At 33.8% G+C, this 17,866-nt stretch overlaps 1 protein-coding gene across 2 annotated transcripts; it reads right to left on the bottom strand.

Annotated features, from left to right (window-relative positions):
* Positions 1-13,749: 13,749 nt before the first annotated feature.
* On the bottom strand, positions 13,750-16,562 carry LOC145012099 (uncharacterized). 2 transcript variants are annotated; one of them, XM_078970884.1, is made up of 9 exons: positions 16,279-16,562; positions 15,520-15,659; positions 15,325-15,408; positions 15,143-15,223; positions 14,927-15,066; positions 14,807-14,843; positions 14,675-14,729; positions 14,452-14,514; positions 13,750-14,372 (listed from the first exon to the last, which is right to left on the bottom strand). In XM_078970884.1, exons 2-9 carry the CDS (start codon positions 15,579-15,581, stop codon positions 14,310-14,312), a joined length of 585 nt encoding a protein of 194 aa, XP_078827010.1. In that variant the 5' UTR covers positions 15,582-15,659; positions 16,279-16,562; the 3' UTR covers positions 13,750-14,309. The 2 variants fall into 2 exon arrangements, with proteins under 2 accessions (XP_078827010.1, XP_078827009.1); XM_078970883.1 differs by having other exon boundaries at positions 15,520-15,624.
* Between the last annotated feature and the right edge of the window lie 1,304 nt (positions 16,563-17,866).

The raw sequence follows: 17,866 nt of genomic DNA, 5'->3' as shown, positions 1-17,866 counted from the left end.
GAGAACAAGTTTAGTATAGATTTAAGAGAGTCCTTAATAAAACACCCAAATGTAATATTAAGGCTAGGATCCAATCACAATATAATATAACTTAGAAGAGGTATGCCGTAATCTAAGCTATACCATATTTGAAAGGTAGGTGAATGACGATTCACCAATTTCCACCACGAAAACCGAAATATTAGACATTAGGTTTTATTGGTTTTTAGAAATTCCTAGATTCTTTGAGATTCAATGAACTTTTCAAAGGCATGTTTCAATCTCGAGGGTGCCCTCCAAGTTTTGTGACTGGGATACCGAGGATCACAAAACGAGGTGTGAAGTAACCATGCAAATCACTTGGTACCCTTAAAGTTTATCACTCAATCGATGTGCCGGTAAACCACACACGCTCCACCGATACTATAATAAACCTTAAGTCACCCTTTACCTACCTTGTTAAGTCCAAGTTAGTGTGCCGGTTAACCACACACGCTCCACCAACGACTTAGACAAAGTGTAAAGTGTAATTTCATGGATTAGCACCTTATTCACATTTTCCTAAAGTAACTAAGATTGGGAATTTAATAAAACATTTAGTTACTTTATAATATTCATCATACTTTGAATGAGAATTTATAAGTCCTTGTCTTACCCGTTCGGCTAACGACCCTCCACCAGTCAAGCAAGCGGTGGGTGAGAGTAGACACCCATTAAGTCACCATTTTATAGGCAACAACCTTATACCCACCTTATAGACCGGCTTCGTGAATGAGGCGTACTAGCGGTAAGACGACTTTATTCTTATACATATATATATAATTATTAAATCATCATAATATAAGTATAAGGGTTGAATTTTAACTTTTAAAATTCTAGGGGTTGGAACTTAAAGTTTTAACTTAACTCTACTTGTTCCAAAACTTGAGGGCAAGTTTTGTAACTTTCTAAACTTTTCATTTCTTGTAACCTATGTGTTTAATAGAGTAATAAAATGAAGACTCTTCGTTTTTCTAACTCTTGTGTTTGTTTTAATGGTTTTAATTCAAGTGTGACTCTTGGTTTTCCATAACTTGAGGACAAGTTATGGACTCCATTAAAACACATTATGATCAAGAATTAATCTACCACATAGGTTACAAATAATTCCTATGATCATCTAAAACATCATAAGAACAAGAACATGAATATGAACACAATCAAAAATTACATTTAAAACTTTGTAATTTTGATAACTAGTTGTTGTGAATGAATTAGAAAGAACATTACACCATCAAAACAAGTTTTCAAGTACCAAAACAGTTTAGGGTAATGTTTCTAGTCCATTTCCAGCAACTAAAATCGAAATTCTGCAATCAGTCGATCCTACTCGCCGAGTGCATCAATTTACTCGCCGAGTTCGTTGAAGATACACGTGAACTCGCCGAGTCCCCCCTATAGACTCGACGAGTCCACTCGTAGACAGCAAGATTTTCGACTTTTTTTTCAACTTTTAAGCACAAATAAAAAGCAAACAAGCCTAGGCTCTGATACCACTGATGGGTTTTGAGCATTCTAACACTTCCTAAGTGTACATGCAACCCTAATAACCTTGGATCTATGTTTGTCTAATTATCATGCAAAGTTGAATTCCAAGGTTATATTCCTATCTAGCATACATGGGGAACAATTTTAACTTAGAGTATAGATAGAATAACTTACCTTGTTGTTGTTTGTGTTCCTTGAAACCTTGTGAGCCTAGCACCCCAAGTGTGATGCCTCAAATGCTTCACACAACACCAAATGCTCTTAGAAGAACTTATGAGAGAACACACACTTCTCAAAACCGGCCAAGCCCTCTTGTTGCTTAGTCTAGCCAATTTTAGGTGGAGAACATGTTTCTTATATAGTGTTGACACATCTAGGGTTAAACCCTAATGTGTCATGACTCTTCATTTCCATGACCCATGGGTTTGTAACTCCCATGGAGCATCCAATGGGTGGAACCCAACTTGATAATCCATGGAGCCTCTTAGCCCACTATACAAGATATGGATGATTTACATAATCAACCCATATATTTAATTAGTTATCTTTTGATCACATAATTAATTCTAAATTAATTCTTGATCAAACTAATCAAATAATATTATTAATATATTAGAACTTATAATATATTAATAATCTTCAAGTGTTATTTCTCTCATTTAGTCTATCCAATTGCACGGTGCCATGCAACCCAAATGGACCATGCCGGGTCGGGTCAAGTACATACCAGAAATAGTTATGGACTTAGACACCTTATCCAACACATGGAACCCATGATATCAATACCACATAATCATGTAACATAAACCCATAACATATACTATCATATAACATATCCTAAGCAACTATCCTTCCTTGTTTATCTTATCATTAACCACTTCACAATTAAGTCCTTCGTTGATCAATCATACATAATCTTGATAACTGGCATTCCCCATTTACACTGTCTTTGACCACTTCTCAGTTAAGTCTTTCACTGGTCAATCATACATAATCCTGATAACTAGCCTTACCTAGTTACCTTAACCACCATAACTCCTAACAATGCCAGAAAATCAATAGTCAAGGACCTACCACTCTAGCAACCAAGACACCAAGTGTTCTAACTACGAATACATAACAAGGAGTTATCCTAGACAACTAGCATACTTGTACTCTAATAGTAACTATATCCTACCATGAAAAGGATATGCAATGGGATATGTGGCATAGTAAGAAAATCACATGAACTTAAGAACCGAAAAAGCACAACAATACTCTCACACCTTGTATTGCTCGATCGTATGAACCAACTGACACCAAAAGAGATAAATCCTCAAACAACAACTCAACTCCTCCAAGTTTGACCCCAAGTCAAACTGATCAAAAGTCAACAACCAAGCAAGTCAACACTCACCATAATGTGGAGATCACTTGTCCACGCCATAGGCATTTTTAGATATAACAATCGACATGTTGGACATCATCACGTTGTGGGTCGTCCTTGGCCACATTTTAGGCATGTCAGGACAAAAAATTGTGAAGTTGGACTCCAACATATTGTGGCAAGTCCTTTGTCACATCGTGGTCGCTGGCAGATTCCTCAATTCTTCATTAAGAACTTTCCTTATAGATCATGGCTCAAAACTTCATTTATAATCCTTTTCAATGACTTAATGGATAAGGTTTCCACCTTGATCCATTAGGACCTCACCCTAAAGCAAAATCTACAACCCCAAGTCTAAAATGGCATAAATCCTTCACAAAACATGCATGGCTCCAAGTAAAAGGTCAAGCAACCAATTTTCTAAAAGAAAAGGTCCATAAGATAATCCTTAGTGCTTAGAAGTGGTTAGGGTCATCTCAATTCCAAGCACACCACCAAAAGGGGACCAAAAGCATAAAAATGGACCACGAGCTAGATCTAACAAATTAGAAGCAAAGGTTGAAGCTTTATACTCACAATGGTCCAAAAATGAAGTCACTTTGTTAGATCTATACTTGAGCTCTTCACAAAACACTTTGTAATCGACTTGGTCTTCAAGCTCCATACCAAGAGATGAGAAATAAGCCTTCAAATGGCCAAGAACACAAAGAACACCTCAAGAACACTCAAAATGGGCTAGGGTTTTGAGATAGGAGGGTGGAGGTTAAATATAATGACCTAACCCTAAAGTTAAGGTCCTTAAATATGGGAGAACCCCTAAAAATCATAGGCTTGGGCTGTAACAGCTGCTACACCGTGGCAAACAAGCTAGACACACTTCCATTAAATTTTCATGCCACGCCATGGTCATCAACCCAACTTATCGTGGCATGGGGTTTTTCTCCCAAAAAACATAACTTTGGCCCATCTAAGTCTTTAGTTGATCCGCTTTGGAAAACAGATGTTACCAAGAGAGATAATCAAGATATGTCGAAGTAAACCTAAAAAAATCAATTCGGAAATATACCTTACCAAATTACATTGTAGGGATGCTAAAGGATGAAAAATGCACATATTCAAGAAGCATGTCACTTTTTCCCATAGTAGTAATCAAACTATAATGATCTAAATTTGATTCACAAACATGAAGTTAATCATTCGAGAATGCATTTTGGTTTAGAGAAGAAGGGTAAACGAACGGGCAGAACGAACCAAAGAATTCAATGGGGAACCTAATAGAAGCGATAGTAGTAGATATCAAGGTTCTTGAAAAGGGAGAGAAGTCCATCGGTGGTTGGAATCACAGGGGCCTGAGAACAACATAATAGTCAAGAAGGAAGAACCAATCATGTAACAACCCAAATTTTACAAAGAAAATTTTCATATTTAATAAACCAACCACATTTCCAGAAATCCAGAATTTCCAAAACAATTGTTTCAAATCCATATTCATTACAACTTTATTTTTAAATATCATAGTGTCCCATAAAGTCATCGGAGAGAGAGTTCACGTCGCGCTATCAAGCTTTGCCCTTGCCCTTGGACTCAGATGAACCTGAAACAAATCCATAAAATGTAAGCGAATGCTTATTGAGTCCCTCAGAGCATATCCCACACAAAAACCACATAACACATATCGAATTAGCCATACGCTACATATATCACATAATTCATGCATTCGACAATTGTGGAAGCCTTGGAAATGCCACGGGAACCCCTATGTGGTCTTTGTCTGCCATGGGAATCCCCACATGGTCTTCCTGCCTTGGGAACCCCCACAAGGTCTTCCTACCAAACAAACACCATGCAAACTATACAAGCAAATATTTTAGGATACCATGGAAACCCTCTAAGATCGTATACCAAAAGCCACGGGAACTCCCACGTGGTCTTCCATGCAAATAACATACTATCATATCGCACATTCAATCAATAACCGTATCTCATAAAATGGGCTAGCCTTGGTGCCCTAGACCCATTGATATGGTGAGCAGACACACCTCTCAAAGCTTGAACTGGCAAACTGGATTCAGGTACATCTTGTGCTGCTCTTCCCAAACTATTTACAATCAATGAGTAATCATCTCAGCATAGTCCCATAAATACCCCCAGGTTCTGGTCAAAATCAAAGTCTATAGTCAAGGTCAACAGTCCATATTGACCTTGACTCACCGAGTACAATCATTCACTTGTCGGGTTCCCTGTTTAACTCGCCGACTCGCCGAGTCACCTGAGGGACTCGTCAAGTTCCTTGGTGTTTACGGCCGTAAACCACCAACCGTACACATTTGACCATAAACCCTTGGTCGTACACCTTTGGCTGGAAACCCTTGGCCGTAAACGAGAAAACCCTCTCGACTCGCTGAGTCACTTGCACAACTCGTGGAGTCCCCCAAAGTTCATCATGATTACAGTCCTTTCCAGTGGGACTTAAGGTCCCAAACTTTAGATCCATCATCTCCTATTATAGATTTCACAGAAAGTTACAAACTTTATGTGCATGCAGGGCCTTTCATAATGTAAACACCAAAACTAATCCTCTAACAAGGTTTTCATGCATGGAGAGGGAATAAGCTTATAAGGCATGCAACTTTATGATATTTGGGACCTAGTGAGGTTCAAATCTGGAACCAAACCCTTGTGGTAGGTCTAGATCTAGGCTTGCTTCCATTTCCTCAAAGTTTGGTCATGAAATCCTAAATAGAATATAGGCTTAAGGTAAAAGATTCATACCTCAATTTGATGCCCAAGACGAAATAGATACTAGATCTAGTGTTTTCCCCTTGGTTCTTCCTCTCCAAACTTGGATTCCTTCCCAAATTCCCAAAGTCAAGCTCTCAAGTGCCCATACTTCACATACTAGGGAGTTTGCGGTCGTACATAGTCTCTTATGATGTTAAAAGAGGCTACAAGAGCGTTTAATGAGGCTTATATAGGGGCAAACCCCAGAATTAGGGTTTTCATTAAACAGCGCTGACTCGTCGAGTCAACCTTTTGACTTGCCGAGTCACTTCCGATTCGTGCCCCTGAAATACGACCCTACTCGACGAGTTGAGCTCCCAACTCGCCGAGTCCATGCATAAAACCTCTCTATTGGCAAGTTTCCAACTAATGCTCAAACCAGGTGTTACAAATCAGTAAGAGGTAGAGAATGTGTGTCTGCCTAAATTAGGATGATGCTATCTCTTTATTTTAGAGTTTTCTTTTAATTTTACAGAAATTATCCTTGAGCTTATCAATAATGTCAATAAAAAAGGACATATTGGTCTTTTTACATGTATTCACCAGAATAGTGACCAAGGGTGATACCAAATAGTGAAATAAACATCATCTATGATTAAATCCTAGTACTAGGACCAAAATTGATATTTATGCAAAACACAGGACCAAAACTATATTTTACTCTTTTACTTATAACGCGATGTTACGAAGAATAATTATTATATTGAAATCATTATTAGTAAGTTAAAATTAACTAAAGTATATAAATCTAAAATGAGAGATTAAAGTTGAAAAACAAAGTTTCACTATTTTTTGTGAAAATAAAGTATATTACTCTATATTTTGAGTAATGTTATTCATTTACGTTAATATGGAGCGAAGTTGGAGTGGAATCAAACAAAGTTTGGTTATTTTTTGTGAAAATGAATTATATTATTCTATATTTTGAGTAAAGTTATTCATTTATGTTAATATGGAGTAGATTTGAAGAGGAATATAGTGGGAAAATGAATAACAATTGAGATTTCTAGTTGGTTATATATATATATATATATATATATATATATATATATATATATATATATATATATATATATATATATATATATATATATATATATATATATTAGTTTACACGATATAATACTTTTTTAAAAAAATAGCCTTTCTAATATGTCAAATGAGAATTTAAATATGATTTAACATAAATTTGGAGGAATGCAAATAGAGCCCGCAACAATCTATCCAACCCACAAACCCAACTCGAATCCATCCTAAAATTAGTAGTTTGGGTTGAGATTTTCAACCCATTTAAATTAAATGAGTAAACTCATCTAACCCTTTAATTAAATAAGTTGGTTGGGTAAAAATTATCAATTTATTTTCAACTCACCAATCCATTTAACTTTAATATATATTAATTTAACTAGGTGTGAGACCTATGTATTACATATGTTTCTTTAAAAAAATTAAATATTAAATTTTAAAATTTTGAAAAGTTTGAATTTATAAGAAAAATGAGAAAACATTTGAATTATTAAAATTAATGAGGTTTTAATGTATTGAATAAATTACATATATAAACCATTTCTAATAAATATCTTTATATATATATATATATATATATATATATATATATATATATATATATATATATATATATATATATATATATATAAAGTAATGTGTATATATATATATATATATATATATACATTACTTTAAGGAATTTTAATTTAATAAAATAAAAAATACAATAAAATGACTACTGAAAAATAAAAAATTCAGAAATTGTAGAAAATGTCATGTGTGTAAATGAAGGAGAAGAAGACATGTGTCAAAAACTTCTTTATTTATTAGGGAGGTTAATTTTTTTTAAGTATTATTATGTATTAAGCTAAGTATTAATTTAAAATTACAAAGTTGTATTATTATTTATTTTTAAAAGACAAAATTGCAAAAATGGTCCATATGGTATGCATTTTTTGAGGTTTTGGTCCAAACCACGAGTTTATTGGATTGGTAGTCCTTCTGAGCAAGTTTTCTTGCAGTTCTAGTCCCTATCCAAACTAAAATGATATTATACCCTTAATGAATTTAGTTTTCATTTTTCTTTTACATTTTGAAATTGTTATTATTAATAAATATAAAAGTAGGCCCACTTTTCTCTTTTTCTCTCTCTCTCTCTCTCTCTCTCTCTCTCTACCTTTATACTCATCTCTTAAAATACCGACCCTTTTGCTACTTCGTTTTCAACTTACACTCGATGAGAAGGACATAAGGGAGGAAGGAGGACTTGGTGGTGATCGAAATTAGTGGTTGGCGATGGTTGGAGTCCTCACAGTTGCAGCGACCAAGATGGGAGCGGGTGGTTCGCTAAAGGCTTTACAGATCACTAAGAGGGAAGCCGATCTCCGGTCACCCCTATGGTTTAATCGCCAATCAGCAGCCACAGATCAAAGGAGCAAAGCAGTTTCGGTGAGGTGACTAGGCAGTGGTTTAAGGAAGAACTTTCAAGGCCGGTAATCTTCTTAGTCTCATTCAACTTGTCGTCGGCGACTTCATATGCAGGGAAGAGGAGTAGCAGAAACGGTGATCGCTTTCGCCACCATTAATGGTGAGAGGGGTTGTTTTTGTCCTGTAACACAAGCGATGAAGGGGGACGGGGGTTCTTCACCTTTGTAAGTTAGTTGAACAATCGAAGGTGATGGCTGGAACAGGGCAATAGTGGTGGTGAGGGGCTGAAGATGGTGGTGGCAAACTGGCAATAAGGTTGCTTCGGTGCTTTTCTCAGCTACATTCCTTTTTTGTTGTCGGTTGTGGATGTGGGGTAGCGCTCGAAGTGATGGTATGGTGTTTGGGGTGATTAATCAACATGAAAGAAAATGAGGGAGGAATGGAGTTGTAGAGGTGGTGGCAGTTTGTCTTATGGTGACGATTTGCAATGGAGTGGAAGAGGAGGCAATCCCGCCGTCTGATGTGGTAAGGGAGGTTGCTCTGGCAACTCCCTCGCGGTTCTTCTTTCTGTTCCGGTGGCACACCCATAGAGGGGAAGCAACAGCAGCAAAAAGGAGTGTTTGGGTGAGGGAATCAAGGAGAGAGAGAGAGAGAGAGAGAGAGAGAGAGAGAGAGAAAGAAAGAAAGAAAGAAAGAAAGAAAAAGAGAGAGATAAGTGGGCCCAAATTAGTTATTTATTTTCTTTTTCCTTTAAATTAAATACAAAAAATATATCAGAAATGGCATTTTAGTCTTTTCAGTTTTCCGATGGATCAAAATTACAAGCAAACCAGCTCAAAAGGACCATCAATCCAAAAAAACTCGTGGTTTAGACCAAAACCCCAAAAAAATCATACCAGAGGGACCATTTTTGCAATTTTGTCTTTTTAAAAAGATGCAATCCTAATTTCTATCTTTTTTTCTTCACGACTACAACACTAGTTACTCTCCAATATCACTTCGAGACTAAATATTTTTAATGTTATTTGAATATTTATTTATATTTGTGAATTGTGATTGTCTCTGTCATATTTTGAAAATTTATTTAAGTTTTGAACTAATTTAAATGGTGTAATTTTTAGTTAATGTATTTATATTTATATTTTAAATGGGTTAACCTACGTTTACCCTATTTATTTAATATGTTGGGTTAAAAACTACATAAACAAGTCAACCCAATGACAATCCATTTATCTAAAAGGTTGGGTTGGGTTAAAAATATCAATCTATTTAAATAAACAGGTTGCGTTGAGTTGATATCTTCAACCCAATTGATAAATAGGTTGAACCCGAACTCAATCCAGATCAACCTATTGTCAGCTCTAAATGCAAACTTGTATATAAGACAATTTTGATCTCCCACATGATGAAATGGGATCAACAGGGCCGGTTTAGACGGTGGGCAACCCGGGCGACTGCCCAGGGCCCACGACTCTAGGGGCCTATAATTTATAGGCTATGTAGTGTATATATATAAAACAATTATTACAAACATAATTTTTAGGAAATAAAGTTGGTTCAAAATCAAACCAACTCAAAAAATAAACAATTTGACTTTCTTATTATTGCTAATTGAACGTGTTTATAATGAAGAATAAATGATATTTTTTTTAGTCTTTATTATGTGTCTTTAAGGGACTATTTTTTTTTTCTTTTCGCCTCGAGACTCATATACGGTTGGACCGGCTCTAGAGATCAAGCAGGCTTTACCCCCTTCTGAGATCATACACTCGTATTCCACTTATTCAGAACTCTCTAACAAAATCTAACAATACATACACTCTCTATATGTATATTATTGTTTTGTGCCTAAAACTTTGATTGACCTTCACGGATTATCCCACATTAGAATCTAACATAGAGAATAATATCAATATGTAAACTAAACATACACCAACCGTGAGATATCCATTATCCATATGCTTGATTACCAAACTCTCTTCCTACCCCTATATTCTAACACACACTCAATATCAATTATTATTATATACCTTAACTTAATTCCGCCCACTAAAAGAAAAGAAAGAAATATAAACGAGGTGGGGGCAAATATAGTCAAAAGTAACTCGATAAAGAGAAATTTTTTTGAGACACTTTAAATTGCGTATGAAGTATGAACAATCACATAGGCAGTACTTACCTAGTCATACGTTATTGCACACAAAAGGGAAAATGAAGTAGACATAAAGAAGTACGAAAAGATGTAGTAATTTTATTTTAATGACAAACATTGTACATGGAACATGGACGTTAAGTAAACATTTATATTGGGAAAAAACATTTATAACCATTATATTCGATTTAGCTTCTAATATACTTATTATACTTGTTAATATACCAATTAATACTAGTACTTTTACTTCTTTTCGTAAGTGCGCCCACTAAATGATAGGATTAATGCAGAGTGGAGGGGACAAATGAAGCCAAAAGTATCGGGAAAAAGAGAAAATTTTCTTATACACGTTAAAAGACATAGAAACAGCAACATATGCGATGATAAAGAATCGAATGTAATTGTACATAAAAGGAATCATGAGAAGTGTCAGATTCGTCTATAGATCTACAAATAAGTTTTATTAAGTTATGATACATTTTTAACAAATCAAATTAAGAAACTAAAAAAGTTAGCTAAAAAATCATATCAAATAGGTTGAAAACTAGTACATAAAATCATAATTAATGCAACACTTTTCAATTTTGTCTTATTCAAAAAATAGTAAAGAAATTTATTGTAACATTACAATTTGTTTAAGTAAGGTTTTCCATATGTATCATTTATAAAACATATTTTTTATTAGTCATTTTGACTGGTCGCCCAATTTGTCACGATGTTAGGAGACATGAAACAATATTACTTGATACACTTAATACAAAAATAAATAACATATGTTTATAAATCTATGTTTATAGATGAATAATTTACCACACATAACACTATTTACATGCATTCAATGTGAAAATAACGAAACATAAGTTTATAGACACAATAATTGAATCGTACTAAGAATAATAGGCACCTAGAATAGAGTAATGAGATAGATAATGTTCAAAGGAGCCAAAAATCTGCTTTCTCTCTTAACAAAGCAAATAAAGAACAAATTAGACACCACCACCACTCACCTATTAGGCAGCAAAAGAACTCAGAATATTTTTCTTTACTTAGCTGTCTCTTTATTAAAGCAATCCTCTTCTTTTGAATTCAAAACATAAATCCCACCCCACCACCCATCAAACACCATATCCCACCTTCTTATTCTCATTTTTCATTCTTCTATCCCTCAATCTAATCTTGCCTACACTCAAAGAACATCCATTTGCACAAAATTCCCTTTTCATCGGAAAAATGTCCGAACAACAACAACTGGAGCAAACACCATTGGTGTACCCGGTCTCCGAGACAACCCCGCCAGTACACCGCCAGTCAGACGGTGGTTCATTTGGGGCGGTTTTCATCGTCCTGGCGGTGATAGTGGTGGTGTCAGCAGTGGCTTGTTTTCTTGGGCGCCTGTGTAACAAGCGCCACAACAAATCCAAGCCACCTAAGCATGGGCACGCTGCTCGCGGGCCTAAAGAGAAAGAAATGAAGCCTAACCGTAACGCGTTTCAAACGAAAGATGGAGACATTGAGTTTGGATTTGATAAGCGGTTTTCAAGTGCTAAGGTGGCGGCTAATGGTGAGCCGATGATGGGTAGGCCTAATTCATATAAGGAATCGTCTATGGGAAGATCCGACCCGTCTATGGGAAGACCCGACCCGTCTATGGGAAGGCCTAATTCGTTTCGTAAGGGTGAATTTAGAGATGATCAAATGAGGTATGGTGGTAATCAAGATCATGAGATGAATTTTAAATCAGGGCAAGGGCCACAACATTATTGAATGTAGAAAGGAGGATGGTGTTGTAAGATAAACAACATTTGGTTATAGTTTGGCTAACTAGATGTTCTTTTAATGGTTGTTTATTATTTCATGTGTATTCCTTCTTAATTATATGATTAATTATGAAGGTGATTTCCTGAATTTATGAAGATTTAAATTCGAGTTGTCTTATTTTCTTTACTCAAGCTTTTAGGTGTTTGTTTTTTTTGTTAAAGCTGAGAAGCCATATATGATGTTTTTTACATAATGTACGAAAAATAACTTAATAGGATAGGTAGAGAAGACTTTATCTGTTAAGTCCTAAGGTATTGTTTTGTATGATAAAATAGGGAAAGAAATAAAATGGTTCATTCCATGATTACGTTGGACCATTTCTTCAAGGTACCAGATTCCTTTATCTTGCTACTTTACATTCCTTAGCAATGGATTTTATTTTGTCATTGCAATATAACTTTTTTTTTGTTTAGGTAAAATTTCATTATTTTATTTAAATTAATCTCTTAACATTCAAAATAACTATACAAATATTATTTTTATTAGAGCTTATTTGGGGTTTAAAAAAAATTATTTTCTTTTAATTTTTATTTTTATAAAGAAAAATTTGTTAATTATAATTAAAATTAAAATAATATACAAAATAAAGTTCGAATCATATATTGATAACATTTTGTTGTTGTAGACCCAACCAAATATTATGGTGAAATATATTAACTAATTTCATTCATTACATATTCCTTATGTTGTTCATTGTACTTTTTATGATTCACTTTCATCCAAACAAACTAACCCGTATACTACAAATTCGCTCTCATTTTTTTTTTCTTCCATTTTCCCATATATAGTATAATCTTTTTTTTTTTTTTTTTTTAATTTTTAAACATTATTTATCTTTAGATCATTTAATCCATTTGGCATTTACAGGGAAAAAGAACTTATTCTTTCTCCTAATCCACCCATGAATTACTAAAGAAATGCAAGGAAGAAATTGTGAATAAAACCATGAAGAAATGGCATCAGTGAATCTACAGAAAAGATAAACAAAAAATTGTTTGGTTCAAATTGAAAGCTCTATGCGCATTTATGATATGATAAACTAGAAAAGAGCTTTGTTTTTTGTATGACGAAATATCTCCTAATGGTGAGAATAATGAGATAATTAAAGGAAGTTGTAGTAACAAAAGTTATAACCATATATATTTATTATATCTTTTAAAATAACTCATTTAATTAACTAAAATAATTTAAGATAAATAATTATCTTTTAAGGTTTATCATATCTTAATTTAAATATTTTTCTTTGTTGACTCCAACAACTTGATGTACACTTTTTGATTACTAGATACTATTTTTTATTTTTTTTATTACAAATTAATAATAAATTTTAAACTTTAAAAAGAAAAAAAAAAAAGTGGATTTAAGTAAAAATCACCATTTGTTATGCAATTTGCGATTCAAAAGATTAATATAGTCTATACTCTATAGATATTCGTAATATTTGAAAAATGTTTGTTTTTATTTATTTATATATATTTTTGTCACATTTTATATTTCTGTTTCATTTTTTTTTTCAAAAAAAAAATCATAAAGCTAATATTGATAAACTACTATCAGATACTGTTTTTAGTTGGTTAATTTGAATTGTTTATCTTTGAAACTTAATACAAAATTTTGAATATTATAGGCGGGATCTTAACTTAATAAAAAAACTATTCAACTATTTTAAAAAATAAAATGTAATGAAGCATTTACATATGTATATTTTATATTATTTATCAATATAAATACAAATCATCCACAATCTTTTATAGCGAATGTCTTGTTTCTAATGTGATTATATAACAAAGGAAACCATAACAAATCACATACAACTTTTCCTTTGACACATCCCATTTAACCAAAATCTTAGAGCTATTTGACCTTGCTATTAGTCTATAATCAAAATTCATTACTAATAAACCCCAATTTCATAAGCATACAAATTAAGGGATAAAATGGTAAATGCACTTCTTTCAAAATTAACTTTTTTCCTTCAAGGGAAATTCAAAGTTGCCTTGAACCATATTCACAAAAGAATACACAATCGTCTATTATGCATGAGAAGATATGATAGAAGAGGTTGTACTGTATATCTGACAGAACTGAGGCTTATATCAGCATGACAAAATTTGCGATTTTTTGTCCAACCCGAAAAAAAGTAGAACAAAGTAGGAGACCGACTCGTTCTCGATCTCATGCATGTGTAAAAAGACGTAAATACCCTCCTCATTTTCATCATCAAAAGTTAATGAAAAGAGGTAACGGCTATCAGATTCTTCTTCTATTGTCAATTCGTGGTTTTTTAGAAGACACGGCTGTATCCGATTCAATCTAAACAAGAGAAAAATAAATAAAAATATAAAAAACTTCATCTGATAAATGGAGAGAAAATTAGTAATTATTGACTCACCTTGTTAAGCTTTTCCCTGACCAATCTAACTGTCTGATTCATCGACTCTAATGGAAAATAATCCTGATATCATATTTTACAAATAATGAGTTACATAAATGTCAAAAGGATTTGAAATGTATATAAGATAAACGACAAAATTTCCCACTTTTTTTTGTAAGTATTTGTTAACTGATAAAATAAAAATAAAAATGAAAATGAAATAATATAAAAATGTTTGAACCTGATTAGACGAAACTGTTGACGGAAGAGTTTGACTGTGAACAGTATGTGGGTCCCTAGAACAAGAACATATAATCAAGATTTGCCAATAGAAATAGGATAAAACAATAAAAACTAGATTCAAATTTCAAACCTGTGTTGGATATTTAATGGCTGTGATATGAATTTAGCTGAAAAAAACAACAAAAAGGTATTTAATCTATCAAGAAAACAAATTCTTTAAAAATATAAAATGATATTATACAGCACTTACGATTAAGTCTAGCTACAACTTCTTTTCTTCTACCTTCCAACTTCTCTTTTGTGTCACTAAGGCTCTCATACTTTGGTGCATATGAAACTTGAATCCGATTTCCAATAAAAACTGATTCATCCAACTTCCTTTTCGCAAATCTACATAAAGATCAAGGATCCTAATGTTCCATAGATGAATTATCGATTTCATAAGAAGTCAAATTGTTTGAGGCACCTAGAATTGTTGACCTGATGAAACTTAATCCAGTAAACATCAGTAAATGGCTCGCAATCTTCATCGTCCAATGGTATGAATCTACAAAAGAGAAACAAGAAGTCGAATTGAATCCATAAAAAAAACTAACAATTAACATCATGGTTGAAGGCATTTTTGAAAAGGGGAAAAAGATAACTTACTCATCAATTTCACCATATCCTTCGAACAATTTCCGTAATTCATCACCACAACCTAATTTCGGAACATTCCTCACGATTAAATACCTATATCAAAATCACAAATCCGAATTTGAGTTGTTTTAGGGCTCACATAATCAGATACAACAAATTAAACTTATATTTAGAAGAATCGAGTAATTGAATTTGAATACGAACTTGGATTCGTCGCAAACTGTATAGACGCGAACCACCGGTGGCTGGTGTTTGTCGCGCGGCATTTTTCCTCCGATTGGAACGACGGTGATTGTGTGTTTGCGCTCACTAAAACGCAAAGAGAGTAATTACAAATTTGGTCCCTAGCGTTATAGGCACTTACTGTTTTAGTCTATAAACTTTATCTTGTGTTTATATACATTCGTTACAGGTAATATGCATGTAGTAACTTTGATAAACATAATGAAATAACCTTTTTGTTTTTCTTGTCACACTAACAAATCAAAACCTTAACATATATACCTTGTATTATATATACAAATTTCAGTTTAGATAATAATATTTATCTATACAAACAAAATAAGTGAAATTGAAGCCCTTGCACACGTTGGGGAGACAAATCCTATTCTACTATTCTGCCCCCTTAGCCTTCAATTTCATTCGCACACAAATTTATGGCTTTAACTTTTATTTTAATTTCCAGAACATTAATAGAGTTTGTATTTATATACTAATAACAGATAGAAAGAAGCAGTAAACTGGAAGTAACTCACATTGAGTTCTTCACAATGACAACCTTTAAAATAGAAGATAATGGAAAACTTAAATCCGTTCCAACCCCCGATTCTATATTTTGTAATCAATGCACAATGGATAATTTTTATAAAAAATAACCTTAAAATCGACTATTTACCTAAATAGATAATCAGATAGTGGAAAACTCAATTACTCAAAACTAGAAAATAGAAACACTGAACATACCGTTTCAGTTCTTGTCTTCTTAACAACTTTAAAGTTTTGAGTCTTTTGAAGTTTGGATAATCAACAATCGAGAATTAGAGGATAGAGAAAGAATCAGACTGAGAAGTCGAAGGTATTTTTCAGAGAATGGACAATTAATAAGAGAATGGAGAAGGAAGATAAGAAGCGAAGAGCATAAGGTATTTTTTAGACTCCGTTTTCAAAAATCGAGAATTGATAAAGAAGAACACTCGCTCACTTGTAAGAATTGAAGCTTTGAATTTTGGCTGATGATATTTGTGGCATGCGTAACTACAAAAAGAGAAGGAAGAATCGAGATTTGCTGAAATATCTTGGATTAAATGGGCCTTTAGAATTGAGGCCTAAGGCCCAATTTAGCTATAAACAAGGTAAGATCGGTCGTGGCAGTGGTGTGAGGTGGCACACGGGGAGGTGGAACGACAACGTCTGATGCAGTGGCCTCCACCACGAGATACAAACTCACTGTAACATATTTCTTCTATTATTTTCTTTTTATGTTTTAGTACTTTTACAATACAATATACTATTTCTTAATATTTATTAAAAAAAATCTAAATTGAGAGATAATGAGGATTAACCATTTCCTAACACGTTGTTCTCGAGTGCCACTTAAGAAGTGAAATGAAAGACAGTAGAAAGAAACCGGGAGAAAAAAAAAGATTGCTAAGTGTTCCCAATAATTTTTTTTAAGGAAGTTGGAAGAAGACAAATGATCTTGGGGGATAATCTGTGACAACCCAAAAATTTCTGCATCATTTACAACCCGAAATTTCTAACTTACATTCTTCTTTTATATCAAATATAGCTTCGTTTTGCTATTTTATAATGAAGTTTTGAGTCTAAAGGAGTGCTTAAAGCTTAGTATAATTGAGATACGTGTCGTAGGATGGGTTAGTTTGGTTGTAGCATTGGAAAAACGGAACAAACACACCAAAACTGGTGTGTGTGGCCGCACACTAGTGTGTGCAGCCAGCCAGCCGCACACAGGCCAACCGCACACACTCCAGCCGCACACACACTCTTATATATTATATCCTTGATCATTTCCTACACTCTTGCAAAGCTAGGACTCAAAAATCCTCTCAAGTATCATCTAGAAAGGTAATCTCTCTCACCAAGAACACCATGTTTTCTGGCAGCACACACGGCCGCACACGTGTGCTGGCCGCACACATGGCCGCACACTTGTGCTGGCAGCACACTCCAGCCGCACACATGGCCGCACACACACAGTGTGTATTTTGGCCATACACTCTTTTGCCTTTTAACCCTTCGTACGATCTGTAACGCCCGGGTTTCAGGGCTAAGCATTTTTGTCAATGTAATAGTCTAGGTCAACTATTGTAACTCTTTTTGAAGTAATAAATATGAAATATTTGAGTATTATGTGAATTATGTGTGTTTATGTGTTTATTATTTAATTATAAATGTATAATTAATAAAGAATAAAAATGAGCGTCAAAATTAAAGTGTGAGATAATCCCGATATCTCTACACAAAGTTGTAGAATATGTCTCCAGGTTTCCGTAGATATAAAGAATGCCGAAATCCGAGCTATAACGAAGAA

This window comes from Lactuca saligna, chromosome 8 (assembly GCF_052625555.1).
Source record: "Lactuca saligna cultivar CGN05327 chromosome 8, ASM5262555v1, whole genome shotgun sequence".
In the NCBI taxonomy this organism is placed as follows: Eukaryota; Viridiplantae; Streptophyta; class Magnoliopsida; order Asterales; family Asteraceae; genus Lactuca; species Lactuca saligna.
Note: the sequence above shows the minus strand (reverse complement) of the source record. Positions and strands in the feature narration are given on the sequence as shown.

Coding starts and splice junctions, on each gene's coding strand:
- LOC145012099 (XM_078970884.1), bottom strand. CDS start 15,581: ATGCCGCGCGACAAACACCAGCCACCGGTGGTTCGCGTCTATACAGTT. Junction 14,515..14,674: donor CAACAGTTTCGTCTAATCAG/GTTCAAACATTT, acceptor ATATGATATCAG/GATTATTTTCCATTAGAGTC. Junction 14,373..14,451: donor TCAGGGAAAAGCTTAACAAG/GTGAGTCAATAA, acceptor TCTCTTGTTTAG/ATTGAATCGGATACAGCCGT.